Genomic DNA, 15,196 nt, shown 5'->3' with positions numbered 1-15,196 from the left:
TAAAATGCTAATCAATTAAAATATTAATTCAAAGCGGTTTTCGAATATCCGAATCCTTATTTCGATGAGTTACATATTTAAAGCCGGAAAGTTCGAACACTACATACTCTTGTAATGTAAACAAATTTAAAATATCTTAACGTATTTCGGTGTTGCCGTATTTAAAACATTACTAATACTATAAGAATTCACGTGATTACATAAATGCTGATAACTTATTTTATCCGAAAAGAATAAAATCGAAGATAACTGCGGATTATTTAGATAACAATAAAAAAACCTTCAGTGCGGTGCGGCTTACTAACTAGTTGATACTGGTGCTTATTTTATAGGTAAGAACGATTTTGTTTTATTACGTAATAATATATTAATATCGTACATGAACACTTACCAGTAATAGATGGGTAAATTATAACAAAGAGTAATATGCTTTTTGTGATTAAACCTAATGGTGAGTATAAGTGCGATAAAATTCGTTGGTGAAGTATACTCGGCTAGTAATATACTTCTTTGCGAAATATATCACCTTAACGCATTTCTTTACATAATCTCATAGTTTCATCATGATTTAAACCGTAGGACATTCACTGGTGAACATAGATTTTCAGAAGTACTGGAGAAGGGTTATGGGTTTGAAAGAGGTCGTCTGGTCCGCCTTTCATGGCTTCCACTCCGAAACCTTAAAACCATAGGCGCCATTCCTTCTGCACATTATGTAGCCTGCCAACTGTAACTTTAATTTGCCTCCGCTGAGCTATTTCGATTACTTTCAATCGTTTACGAATCCTCTTAGTAAGGATTCTTTCTCGTAGAGAAATCTCAAATATAACGCTCTACATGACTCATCGACTATGGACTTGTCAATACTACAACTTACAATATTATTTTCGGGGGAAGTGGGCCTTGCCTGTAGCCTTGCCTTTCAACGAGCGTCTATCGGCTGAAATGATGATGAGGAATGAAAGTATTATGGTACAGTTTTGAAAATAGAAGCTATAAACGTTTATTTTTTTTTAAATATATACCATTGGCAGGTTTTTTAATAAGCAGCACTTAAATAACTTCTATAATATTTAGCATGCCATAATAATATAATAGGAGTGTTAATTGACATATTTTAGCAAAACTAATTTTTTTAAAGTAAAAATGAAATTTATGAAAATGGTATTAAATAAAAATTAAATTCAAGGTATGATAACACATCACTGCGAACTGTTGGTGAAAAATAATGTACCTGCTCTCACCGCAAATTATAAACAGCGAAGTTAATTTAAAATCTTCTCAAAATAATTTATCTCTTATATATTCAATGAAAAAATCGATATTCTTTCAACACGTTATTTGAAAATACGTTTAAGATGATGCCAATGTAATATCTGTAGTAAATAAACTATAAATTTAAAATAAACGCCCGTAATGTAATATGCAATATAAAACAATATTCACGCATTTAATAAATAGGACAATATTCACACACAAATCCTTTAGTAGCATTGATTTCTGAAACAATTTTTTTTTCATAAACACGGTCGAGTTTCTGTTATATCAGGGCAGAAAATCAATATTTCTCTAATTTAATTAAAAGCCATTTGAACAATACACGTTGTAGGCAATTGAAAACGTGTCTCGTCAGCTGACGATATATATATCCACACTTCACTTCATCGAATCTGCGTTGAGAAATTGGAAGGTAATATCAGAACCTATCATTTATGCTGCTCATTACCTTTAATCTTTAGATATTCCGCACGTTTTTTTCTTACTATGTGGAAAAATATCATAACATACTTTAAAAGTTCACACCTTTAATGTTTTCTTGGGCATTTATTAGTAAAATAATTGTATAAATTTTATATATATTTAATTCCTTGAATATAAAATTATTTAAAATAAAATTATATAATTTTATTTATTATAAAATACTCTCCGTGTATTTACAATCAAATTTTATATGTAACATGTAACCAACCTATACCAGATAATACTTGTTTCGTAATAAAGACCAATTTCTTGATAGGATTGTGTTACGGCTCCAGTGCATAGTTCTAAGTTACGAGGTTTACTTCCTTTAACACATATTTATAAAGGAGTTCCTTTCTATGCGATTTAGACAAAATGTTCGCGTCTCTTCTCGAAGCAGCACGGAAGTCTCCGTTCCATGGACCTATGACGACCGCTATGTGTGAAGACACCGCACTCGCCACAACAGAATCTACACAGGTTGGCCTTAAATTTTTGTTTACCAAATAACGATCTTTATTTATATCATATTGTATTTATTCTGCTTGTTAACAAGAATCGCATTTTTCTGTAAAGGACATTTAATATTTGAATAAAAAGTTCTACGAGATATCTTATTTTCTAAAATATAACGTATATTTTTCAGAATGCAATTGCGTCATCGGCTGAACCGGTGCCGACTTATTCCTGCGAGTTTGGTTCAGCAAAATATTTCGCATTATGTGGTGTAGGTGGATTGTTATCATGCGGTAAGTTTTTTTTTTCAATCTTAAAAAAATATCAAAATGTCATTTTAACGCACAAACATTTAGTAATTATTATTTAATGACGAAGGGTGCATGTAAATAAAATGCCAACAACTGTGTTAAATAATATCTTTGAAGACAAACTCTTATCGCTATTAAAGTAAGTCAATCACGGGCAAGGCTAGATTATAAAAATACCTTATCTGTACACAAAAAGTATTTTTGTTCTTTTAAAATTAATTTTTATAATATTATCAGGTTTTTAAAAACGCGGTTGAAGAGAGGAAATGTTAAGAAAATATTGGATTTCTAATATTAAGTCATTATTGTGTGTAGTAATTATTATTGTGTCATATAATTTATTAATATTGCCATAAATAATCAAGATATAACGAACGATTGCTACTTTTGCATACTTTTGTTGAAACCTTATATAGAAATTAAGCATAAACAAAATACCACTTAAAACAACAGAATTAAAAAATAACAAAAGCTTATATAATTTCATTATTGTTAAAACAGAAAAAATAATTTTGATTAAATAGGTTTAACTCACACGGCGGTGGTGCCTTTGGATCTCGTAAAATGTCGTCTGCAAGTAGACCCTGACAAGTACAAGAATGTAATGAACGGATTTAAGTTATCTGTAAGAGAGGAGGGCGTGAGAAGTCTCGCCAAGGGATGGGCTCCAACATTAGTCGGATACTCTCTCCAGGTACGGAAGGAATTTTGTTCTTTAAAAATTATTCAGTAAATTAATTGATATAACTTTTTTTTTTTAATAAAATTAAAATATGTATATTATTTTATTATACGTAATAAGAAATATGACTTGTGATTGTTGGTCGTGGATTGTGACACTGGGTACAATTTTGTGTATTTACCTTTACTGCTGTTGAGAAAAGAGCTCGTTGCACAAATGATGAAGAAAAAGATCGTAATGAAATCTGCTTTTCTTAAGGACAAAATAAAATAAAATATTGGCTATAACATTATTTTCTTTTTTACCAGGGATTGTTTAAATTTGGGCTGTACGAAGTATTCAAAGTGGGTTACTCGGACATGTTGGACGAAGAGACGGCGTATGTGTACCGGACTTTCGTATACCTCGCCGCTTCAGCGTCCGCTGAAGTGTTCGCCGACATTGCTCTCTCGCCATTCGAGGCTGTGAAGGTATATTAAACAAATAAGTATCAACAAATCAAAGCATATAGACCGGATAGAAATAATAATCAAATTGAACATAAGTAAAGTTAATGGGAATCTTTACGATTATAAAAAACGACTCTACCATTTTCACGTTATTGCAAGAGAGAGATAGCAACACGTACGTTTTATTACCGCGATACATTAAACACCTATAATGTTTTGTTTAACCTTTTTCTACTGTGCCTCATGTATGTCGACGGCGGTAATCACAAAATTATAGGTCAGGGGTGGCCCAAGCTCCTTGACAGTTCAAGCCGTTGTTCGAAATTTTAAATCGTGAGCCGCAATTTAATAAGCATTTAAAACACGCGGTCGAATATTATTAAAAAAATAATATATTTTTTAAATTATATGACAAAAGTAAGTATAATATGTGTATTGAAGTTAGATATAATGACACTCGTTTATATCCGCATACCTAATAATGGTTGAATAATAATTATTATTACTCGCACCAGTAATTTGTTTCTATTTTCCAGGGGCTGACATAATTTATTTAAATATAAATAATTCGACAATCAATCGGAGCCCAAAATAATCGTTTAAAGAGCTGTATGTGACTCGCGAGCCGCAGTTTGGCCACCCCTGTTATATTTAATTTTTTTATAACTAGTCATTAATACTCATTCCCACGGGTGGTAGTACATATCGAGAGTACATAAGCGTTCGGGAAGCAACGATCTCCCAACGGTCATGATCAAAGACGCGAGATGTAATAATAATAATAATATGAATGATTCAGACTATAACAATGTAATAATACCACACATTTAATTAATTTTACTATTTAATCAATAAATTTATTACAGGTCCGCATCCAAACCATGCCTGGATTCGCAAACACGATGCGGGAGGCGTGGCCTAAGATGGTAAAGAATGAGGGCTACGGTACTTTCTACAAAGGTCTAGTGCCTTTATGGGGCCGACAAATTCCTTACACAATGATCAAATTCGCTTGCTTCGAGAGAACACTTGAAATGTTCTATAAGGTAAGTCGCTTAATATTCCTATAATTTACTTACTTATTCTGGGTTCTTTCATAGGTATTATAATAATTTATACATAACATAGTATAAAAATTACTACATTCAAAACGTCAATTACAAAGTACCTATTATGAATAATTAAAGTGGACAAACAAAAACGAAAAAGAGGATAGGGTTTTATAAATGTGTTTGAAGTGCGTATGTTGAGTGTGTGTGAAGTATATACTTTATAAATAATTTTATTGTATTATAAGTAAAAGGTAACAAAAAGAGAGCTTTGACTATTCATTCATCGAACTTTTATTATTAGGTTTAGAGTTGTTTTATTTTTATCCATATACAATTAATAAATAAACTTCTAATATTTTGTTCACACAAAAATAAGTTGAAAAGATAATCATTTGATTACTAGTTTTATTTAATATACGCATTAATGCCCAATTCCATCAAATTAACGAAAAAAGGCAAAATGCAAATGTTTCTACTAATATTATATCAAATTTATTATATTTTGACTCGTTCATTACAAATCGCAAGGAATGCGTCGAGTTATCAATAACCCGAGCCGAGACTCCGGGAGAGTCGTTCAAACTTTATTCATGTGAAGAGATGTACAATGAATGCCTGCAGCAATCTTACACCAGAGGAAAATGTAAAATATTTCAATTTCTATGTTTTTTTATCATTAGAGTAATTGGAATATATGATCTATAACATTTATATAAATTGTCTACATAGAATTATGTTATATATGTTCATGTGTACGTTCTTTTACCTTACTTATATTTTCCCTTTCATTTAGATTTATTTTCTCCTTTATGATATTAACTTATTTCATCTGCCTCCATTAAATTCTGCCCCGTCCCTACGGTTATCCAGTAAAAAACGCCGTCGGCTTTAATTTACCTTTAAATATGCCTAACGGTGAAATATTAATAATAATGTTAGAAGAAGTTTTTAAATACATTAATGTTAACCAGCGCTAATACGTGACAAAAAAATGGCAACAACTGTTTTTTTCAGTATGTTGTGCCGAAACCACGCGACCAGTGCACCAAGGGAGAGCAGCTGGTAGTAACATTTGCGGCTGGCTGCGTAGCAGGTGTCTTCTGCGCCATCGTCTCCCACCCCGCCGACACCGTCGTCTCTAAGCTCAACCAGGTAAGTAACGTTATATTATGTGCCTGTATTGCGTCGTCAAGTTAACTTCCCTGCGGCAAACAGGCTCCGCGGGGAACCCCAAATGAGATATCAAATCTCGCTAAACAACGCAGTTGTTCTCACCTAAATAGCTCATCGCAACTTTTGTAGTGTTTCACAGCATGCAGTTGGTGTTAATATAAAATAAGTGTTTTAATATTAAAATTATATTTGTTAGCAGAAGTCTAGAACAATGATTCTCAACTTTTTTACTCGCAGCACTCTTGGTATGATTACTAAATTTGGCGGCACACAAATTAAGATGTTCATATTAGTAGTAGATATAAGCCTCCCCCATAAATTTCCAATACGGCTGGTTAGATTCGTCTGCATCTAGCGTGCATTTTTCGATGACTTTAAGAAAATCGTCTGCCAACAATGTGGGTCCATGTTCTACGTTGCGCTTGCCGGTCCGTGTTTTGACTCCAGAAGACTCCAGCATCCATTTTTCCGCCACCTTAACTATGTCGTCGGTCCACCTAGTGGGGGCCTAATTGATACTACACTATTGTATTTATATTTACGCAAAACAATTCGCATGTGTTTAATCTCAAATAAATAATTTTAGGACAAATCGGCAACGGTTGGTTCAATCGTCAGTAAACTGGGATGGGCGGGCGTTTGGAAGGGTCTTGGAACTAGGATTGTTATGATTGGAACGCTAACCGCGTTGCAATGGTTCATCTTCGACGGGGCAAAGGTATGTATTGAAATTATTGTTACGCATTACATGCTAAGTGTGTATTTCAGAGATCACTTCATACAGGGTGGAAATAGGTGTTTATTGAAAAATTAAAAGTATTTTTACTGACAATTGAGCTATTCATTCGCATATTTACACCAATAAACAATCACCAATATACAGGGGTACAAGCCATTTGCTGTCAATTATTGTATAGTACACCCTATTGAAAAATCAATGGGTTAGATATAATAAATAACATCACATAGTAAGGAATTGTTTTTTTTTTAATTCGGAGTACTACGAATTAAAGGTAATTATTGTTTACTCTGACCTGGACCGGAAGTTATTGACAGGGCATTCCAATAGAAAAAAATCAATCAATGTAACATATAGCACGATGATCACTATATACGGATAGGATAGGAAGATATAAAACCTTTTTGTTGAGAAATAATATTCACCCATTTAAAACTTACGATTATAACCATACAACCAATTCTAACATATATAATGAGAAATGTTTTAATTTCTTTATGGAAATACTTCTAACCATTAAACGAGACTATATTTTTTAGGTAATTCTAAGAACCCCGCGACCTCCACCAGCCGAGATGCCCGAGTCGATGAAGAAAAGACTTGAAGCGGAAAAAGTAGCCAAGGATAATTGAAAGTATACTTTGTATCCCATTCCCTAGTTTAAGCGCCAGTGAATACACGCAAGTTGAAAAAAATCAAAAGCTCTAAAACCTTAATTGCATTTATTTATATAGAGAAAATTTTCATTTTGTAGGATGCAAGAATTTCGAAAATAATGTAGTTTAGGCAGAGAAACGTTAACTTATGTAATAAATATTTTGTATTATTTAACTATTTCATTTATGCCTGAAAGCCAATTTATTGTATTTTATTCCGTACAAAATCTTTTTGTAAAATCAAAATTTTATCGAGATACAATAAGTTTGTGTTAACTAGTAAGCCTTCAAATAGGACTGTAAAATAAATAAATATTTGTTATGCTAGTTACAAAAAACACAACTCTGCAAATTGAAAGATGAAAAACATTCCTGACATATTTATTTTGTATTAGCCAATCCATGTCAATGACGCGAATTATCTTTTGTCAACCATTTAATTTTTATCGCCCCGAAAGTAAAATCGAGTATTTACATAAATAATAATCCTCAAGCAGTGAAATTACGTACAAAATGCAAAATAAGACCCATTAAAAGATATTAATTATCAAATCAGTGTCAACATAAAGGAATACTAGCGTAGTGCAAATACAGTTGTAATAAAATTACTTTAAATACATTGAAATCATTAACCTAAAAACGCAGTCATTTCATTTTTGAATATAATAAAAGCGACATTAAGATTTACACTATCCCGTTACGCAATAAGTTGCTGCCATCTAGTGATAATTAGCGACACCGCTGATACGCTTTAATCAAAAAGTACTCTACTTTCTGCCATAGAGGGCGCTAGAAAGGAAATTAATAACCAGATGTGTTTCAATATACAGCAAAGTATAAAAAAGCAAAATTTTAGATATGAAAGTGTGTAGCAAAATCCTAAAATCCATCTTTTTAGAAAAATGGAAGTGCAAGTTTGGATGCAATAGTTTTGTCTTGTATAACATAGGACACGAAATGTTATACCCAGGACTAAGTCAATAAGCATAATAAACGTAAAATTTTCTTGATAACAATAAAGTTGAAGGTGGAAGAAGTGATCACTTCTATAATAACATTATGTTTCTGCTAAAAATTATTAGATTTCTCACTTTAATGGGGCATAAACACCCTGGCTAAAATAATCAGTGTGGATCAATATGCAACTAAAATTAATGTTATGTATACTATTTTGTCATGACTAACTGTACTGATTTCAATTTTTCTGTTAGTAAATAAAACTAATTAGCTAAAAATTAATAGAAAGTGTTAAAAACGAAATATTTAAATAAAACGAAAGAATTCAAAGTTGTTATTTAATGATCTTATATCTCGTCCTGTACAACAGTAGTCTTCTCAGACACATATAGACCGTCCAAGAACTTTCTGATATCCTTATTTTTGACCATGGTGGACTGTTGAATCAGCGCTGCTGAGCTAGAGACATCTTCTATAGAATTGCCTTCAATAATCAACTCGTCCTTTTGCTTCGGCGAATTGATCACAGTGACACCTGGTGCCATTCTTACCCTTCTAATATACTTCTCGCCAAGGAAGTTACGGATCTCAATCAATGTGTTACCTTCAGTAGTTACACAATTAATGGGGAAATGGGCATATACTGCTCGCATTTTGTATTGGAATCCCTTTGTTACACCTGGAACAAGAAAGTTTGAGATATTTCAACTGAATATTTTAAATTATTACTTATTGTACTATTTCACACATGTACAATTACCCACAACTGTTAATAAACAAGAATGTATGTTGAACCCTTTTTTATATTTTAATGCTACTACTTTTTTAATACTAACTACCCAGTGTATCATTAAGAGCTATTGTTAAACAAAATCCACATTGTCACAAAATTATTAAAAATTGTTATCTTGTTAGAAAAGCAAATTTAATGGCTTTGATCTCCTCAATAAATACAGTTCTATTTTAAAACAACAGTTGGGCTGTAGAACTAGGAACTTGGTGATACAGCCTTATTAAATTGTCTCTCATAATTAAATCCCAATATTCAGATGGATATTTCCCTAAAGTTGAAATTATGGATTACCAGGATTTTTTCCTATTAATAATAATTGTGAAGGTTAGCTTAAAAACATTTTTTTTTTTATTTATTAATTTGGAAAACAAAGTATATAAATAAGTACCATTAAGATAATCTTGGAATAAAGTATTGTACACCTCACCAAGTATTCAGATTACTTAACATAGTGTTAAGTAATCTGAAGACTTGGTTGGCAAGGCATACATTTCCCAAAGATTTTATAATTAACAGGTATAATAATATATACCAATAAGGAAATATTTGTATTATATATTTTAGTTAATGGAATTGGACTATTAACCCTTAATAACCTAGTTTCAATTTTGATACCAATCTTTTAAACCGAATGTTCACATTACACCTATCCCCCAATTTACACGGTACCTGTTTTACACGTTTTCGCTTTTAAACGGTTTTCCAACTAAGTTTTTTATTGCACTCTACGAAATACTACCGTGATTTAACACGTGTGCTGTGTACATATTTCATGGGGAATCCCGAGCTTATGCGCTGACTTGCTGCACACGCACAGTCTGTATTTCTTCGCATAAAATTAAAGTTTTATCTACAGAAAATTGTAGTTGAGTGAGAGTTTCACAGTTTCAGAAAGATTTAATTTTCCATATTCGTAAATTACAAGTGAGTACAACATAATTTAGATTATTATAAATAAAAAAAATTGTGTTTCCGTAATATATTAAATATTTTTACTTGTCAATGCATTTTTTTTTCTATGTACACCTAAAAATATTGAAAAAAATCAAACTGTTAAATAGCAAAATTATGCATTTTCTGCAAGCTTTTCGATTTACACGGTTTTGATTTGAAAATTTTTAATTTTCGATTTACATGTTTTTCTCAGGAATGTATCTACCGTGTAAATCATAAAATGGGATTGGTGTACTAATAGTTTGTTTTTTATAGGTTAGCTGTATGTATTTTACTGTTGTATAATATTCGTTCCAACTAAATTAAAAAAAAAATATCTGTTTTTCCCTTTATCTTGACCCTCAAGCAAACATATATTAATAAAAATCACTTTCGTAAATCAGGCTACTAAGGGTTAAACTTTTGTATTAACTTATAGGTATCATGGTTTAGAGCAAAGAGCCTAAACACATTAATAGCTATTTCGAAAATTCAGTTTTTTTTCTTAATCTTTTGTATGTATTTAACATAAAAAGGATCCTGTATTGAAAGTAGTTATACCTCTTGGTAAAGATACATTTGTAACTTCTGTGATCATTTGTAACAGCTGTGCTTAAATATTATAACTGTATATATTCTGATAGTTTATTATTAAAATAAGTCTGTATAGAACAACCTTCATAAAAAAAGATAACTATTGGTTTTTAGAACACAATATAAGGCTGTAAATGCAATAAATGTACTGTTTATTATTGTAAGAACAATATATAGCATAGCAATGATGGTGGACAAAATAATAATTTCCTATTCTCAGGAAAAAAAATTATAAGGGAAGATGTCTTCATTTCAACTTAAATGTTTGTACAGATTTGTTTCAAGTTTCCATCAACAAGCATCAATACATAAATTTGTATACTAATAAATGAGTTTAAAAATGTATAAATAAACATTAAAGTTATTATTATTTTCTTTAGAAGATATTTGAAACAATTTAATTAAAAGTATTAAATAAACTTGTCCCATATATCTTGAAATGTGTAAAGATTACGTTAGATTCAAAACGAACAATTCTTACCTTTAATCATGTTCTCGACGTGAGAGCATACAGTTCTTACAGCAGCAAGCTCTTTCTTTGATCCGAACCATTTCTCGACTTTCAATAACCGAGGGTTCACCATGCGAATGTCAACAGCCAAGTGTTTGAAATTTCTTTTAAGAATGCCTCGGGGCCCTTTCACTGTTACCAGGCGGGACTTCACGTGCACCGTGAGACCCTCAGGAATCTTCACTTTTTGATTAGCAACTATTTGCTTCATCTTAAGGCCTAAAATAAGAAATATTCATAAATATAACCTCCTCGACACTGACAATTATTTGTATTTGTTTTTTATCCGTAAATGGGAAAATATTAATGAAAACTAATTCAGCATTACAATATTCACAATTCTTCACAATATGACACTTTAACTATTTCAATAATTTAAGATTAATTCAGATTTTTTCATTTAATACAAAAATTCTGCTTACTTTCAGTGACACAGAGAGCCGGAAAAGAGCGCAAGAGTTGCCAGTTATTTAACTTTTAGTGACAGATTGTACAAATAATATTCGACATTAAAGTTATACGTATTATAACGTAATATTTTTTCCTTTACTGGTGTAGAGATTAATGTTTACTATGAATGGTTTTAGTTTTTTTTAAAAGTAAATGTTATAGAAATAGTCTTAAAATGGTTTTTCACCAATATTTCTACAACAACAGTCGTAAATAAAGTTTTATTGTTTGCGAATTGGTTTTCACATTGCATTTGCAGGCAGAGATCTATTAATCAAAAACAGTCTAAAAATGCAGGTTGCCTAAGAATAAACACGTACGTACTTTCTCTTTGAGACCTATCTTTAAATCAGAAGCAGCAATACAAGCAACAATTAACTATCGTTTACTTCTGTACCTTTTATTAACCTTTTTTATTTTAAATCAGTGAAGAATATCCGCAATTTGTCTACTAATCGCGTACTTTGCGTGTATACTGGTGAAATATTTAATTTCAATTTGAACTTTTTATATAGCTAGCTGATATTTACTTAAACATTTTACGAATTTGCTAGATTCTTTACCGTATATATTTACCGCTTTTCTCCATTGTGTTGCAAGCGTTCCTAAGGGTACAATGATTATTTAATTTTTTTTGAAATACCGCTTTCGTGCTTGAATAATTTTTTTTAACATTCTTGTATCATGTTGATGGTAATTATACTTAAAAAAGATGGCAATAAAAATGAAAAAGACGTCAAAAAGGTTGGACAATCTTTTAGTTTCTATTAAAATTACGTTTAATAAGGTTATATTTATTTCCCTTTCTAGTTACACTATATTCGCAGTGCTTGGAGTGAGAAAAGTAAAATGATAGTCAAAGCTTTATTACGCACAGAAATCAACCACTGTTTACGCATTTGTATGAGAGGTTGTTATTTTATAAATCTTTAATTTTAATATCTATATTGTTATTAAAGAAAATAAAACATAATATACTATGAATTTATTTCACAGGTTTAAGTTTGAGATCTCAATGGGATATCGTAACAGGAGTCTGTGTGGAACGATTACCTGTAGTCACCCCACCCTTGAATGATATACAAAAAAGGTATAAAGAATTGTTATGGACTATAGAGGTTGAGAAAAGCCTAAAATCTGACCATGAGATAAGACACGAAAACGATAAGTAAGTTAAATATACAAATAGTATATATATATCTAGTTATTTATATTATTTTAATTTTTGGACAAAAAAATCACTAACCAATTACTAATTAATAAAATTTACAGAATTCAGGCCGAACTTCTTAAGAATGATGCCCATGATGTGGATTTAGACGCTGTGAGCAAAATTACTGCTCAGGACTTTGAAGATGCGGCAAATGAAGAGTTAGCACAATTTAAATTTGCCAGTATTGAAACTGGTAATACAATCCAATATTTGCATTGTGTCCTATAATTGAGTGGTTTTTTATTATTTTTTTTTAATGTATGTTAACCTGTTTTCAAAACTTTATTGTTAAAATGTCTCCTACAAAATAACAAGTTCAAAACCACAAGGCCCTAGGTGTTCATAGAATCATAGGTCAGCTGTTCTGAAGCCAGGTAGACAACCAGTCTTAAAATGCTATCAGAAGTTTGCTGTTTAACACCATCTTTCACAAGGCAAGACACCACAGACATGGAGCAGACGTGTGTAGGCCCTCCATTAGGTTGTCCAATGACATAGTTAAGGTTGCGGGAGGTCGCTAGATGTGGGCGTAATTTTTGAGCGAGGCCTATCCATTGCAGTGGACATCCATCCATCTGCTAATAAGTAGGAGAAACATTTCATACACTCTGTATACTAATTTTTTTTTTCATTAATTTAGAGGCAGATAAAACTTGTGATAAAACTACTGCTGACAGATGTTTGCAAAGGCATTTGGTACTTGTTACTCCAGTGAAATTAGGCAATGAGACAAAAATGTTACTTCCTCAAGGAAACCGACAAGAAGGAGAGACTTTACGGCAGGTAAAGTTTTTCTCTTAAAACATGACACTAAAAGATATTTATATTTTTATAAAGTATTTATTTTAGGAAAATTTTGTCAAAAATTAAAAAAAAATATGAAAAGATGTTACAAATTCGCTAATTGTAATAGGTGTTAAAATGCCATAGTGTGTTCAATTTTATTGAACAGGATGAGAAGTAATAGATACTATATATTTTGTTTTGGAGTTTTTTAAAAATTAAGATCTACCTCGTTAATATAATCATTTAGTCTACCAGATATATGTATAAAGACTTTCCAAAAAGGGTCTACCATGTTAGTTTTGTTTTTTTCTCTCAGTTGGAATTAATAACAATTTCATTGGAATTAATGATTCATACTGTATTCAACAGTTTTGTAAAAATTTTATAAATTTTTAGACAGCCGAAAGAATTTTAAAGGAACACTGTGGACCAGATCTCAAAGTACAATTCCTCTCAAATGCACCATGTGGTTTTTATAAATACAAATATCCAAGTAATATTCAAACAGAGGGTAAAATTGGAGCCAAAGTAAGTTGTTATGTATATTACAATGGATTTGTATATTACAAGTATATTTTTCTTAAATTGTTTAGAAAGATTATTTTAAAAACTATAACAGAAATCTGCATGAAATAATTATGTCGACATAATCTGTTAGGTTTTAATATACCACCATGTTTACTCATAGTAAGTCTTCTTATATATGAATAGCTTAAAATTAGAGATTTCTGCTCTTGGAAGTATGCACTTTCTTTATTTGGTGCCACACAGCAAAATTTTATGCTACATTTTTTTTTTAATTTTAAAATGAAGTCAAAGCAAACCTTCCTTATAAGTTGTTGTACCCCATACCATAAATAAATAAAATTCCCACTTACTATATGCAACTTTATAAAAGTTTATTAACCTCAGAAAGTGTATGTGTAATTTTAGCTAGAAGTTTTATGTTATAAAGGTCTCTTAAATGTTTCTTAATTAAATATTTACTTGTTGTTAGTAACTAGAATTACTGCTGCAGTATTTTGTGTATTGTTAGACTGACAAAAAATTGTAATTTTTCCGCAAGAATGACTATTGTTAAAAATGTTATGATGTCTTGCATTTCAGGTATTTTTCTATTACGCCAATTACAAAAGTGGATGTGCAGAAACAAAGAATAACACAAAGTTTAATTGGTTGACAAGAAATGAATTAACAGAACTTTTACCGGCAAAATATAATAAGTCAGTCCAAGAGTTTTTAATTGACGAAACATATTAATTAGTTATAAATGAACTAGAATCTTAATTATTTTATTAATTTTAGTGTTAGATTAAAATATAATTATAATAAGGTGTCTTATTTTTGGTATTATTGGTAAGCTTCAAGTTTCAAAGTATGGAGCTTCTCTCCATACTCTGGATTTCTCTATGAGATGTAATTGGAAATGGAAAACATGTAAACGGCCGAAAGGAACCTAAAGCCTTAAGGTTTTGAGGTGAGGACCACAAACCGGCAAACGAAGGGTCATAAGTTCACGAGATAGATATACAATCTACCCAATTAATCATAATATTTATGTTATTATAAATTATGTTGCAAGTTAAAATTTAACGTATTTATCTCGGTTATGTCTACATTCCAAGGAGTTTTAGGAATTGTCTTGGATGCTTTTTGTGCAACTACTTGATTATAAACTCATCAGTTCCAATTAAAAATTGC

At 31.0% G+C, this 15,196-nt stretch overlaps 3 protein-coding genes across 4 annotated transcripts; 2 read left to right on the top strand and 1 right to left on the bottom strand.

Moving 5' to 3' along the window:
- Nucleotides 1-253: 253 nt before the first annotated feature.
- On the top strand, nucleotides 254-7,550 carry LOC137932624 (phosphate carrier protein, mitochondrial-like). The gene is made up of 9 exons (XM_068776235.1): nucleotides 254-332; nucleotides 2,111-2,220; nucleotides 2,387-2,489; nucleotides 3,032-3,201; nucleotides 3,498-3,659; nucleotides 4,505-4,684; nucleotides 5,705-5,842; nucleotides 6,450-6,581; nucleotides 7,142-7,550. Exons 2-9 carry the CDS (start codon nucleotides 2,116-2,118, stop codon nucleotides 7,232-7,234), a joined length of 1,083 nt encoding a protein of 360 aa, XP_068632336.1. The 5' UTR covers nucleotides 254-332; nucleotides 2,111-2,115; the 3' UTR covers nucleotides 7,235-7,550.
- A 989-nt stretch (nucleotides 7,551-8,539) lies between these two features.
- Nucleotides 8,540-11,521, bottom strand: RpL9 (ribosomal protein L9). 2 transcript variants are annotated; one of them, XM_068776311.1, is made up of 3 exons: nucleotides 11,469-11,521; nucleotides 11,017-11,265; nucleotides 8,540-8,894 (listed from the first exon to the last, which is right to left on the bottom strand). In XM_068776311.1, exons 2-3 carry the CDS (start codon nucleotides 11,255-11,257, stop codon nucleotides 8,563-8,565), a joined length of 573 nt encoding a protein of 190 aa, XP_068632412.1. In that variant the 5' UTR covers nucleotides 11,258-11,265; nucleotides 11,469-11,521; the 3' UTR covers nucleotides 8,540-8,562. The 2 variants fall into 2 exon arrangements, with proteins under 2 accessions (XP_068632412.1, XP_068632413.1); XM_068776312.1 differs by lacking the exon at nucleotides 11,469-11,521 and adding an exon at nucleotides 11,375-11,462.
- A 729-nt stretch (nucleotides 11,522-12,250) lies between these two features.
- mRpL46 (mitochondrial ribosomal protein L46) lies at nucleotides 12,251-14,770 on the top strand. Its single transcript, XM_068776657.1, has 6 exons — nucleotides 12,251-12,406; nucleotides 12,493-12,664; nucleotides 12,769-12,902; nucleotides 13,350-13,492; nucleotides 13,892-14,023; nucleotides 14,603-14,770. Exons 1-6 carry the CDS (start codon nucleotides 12,346-12,348, stop codon nucleotides 14,753-14,755), a joined length of 795 nt encoding a protein of 264 aa, XP_068632758.1. The 5' UTR covers nucleotides 12,251-12,345; the 3' UTR covers nucleotides 14,756-14,770.
- Nucleotides 14,771-15,196: the final 426 nt, after the last annotated feature.

This window comes from Battus philenor, unplaced genomic scaffold, assembly GCF_028537555.1.
Source record: "Battus philenor isolate CCGP_79_NKW_IND1 unplaced genomic scaffold, ilBatPhil1.0.hap1 SCAF_12, whole genome shotgun sequence".
NCBI lineage: Eukaryota > Metazoa > Arthropoda > Insecta > Lepidoptera > Papilionidae > Battus > Battus philenor.
This window is presented reverse-complemented; position numbering and strand designations above follow the sequence as displayed.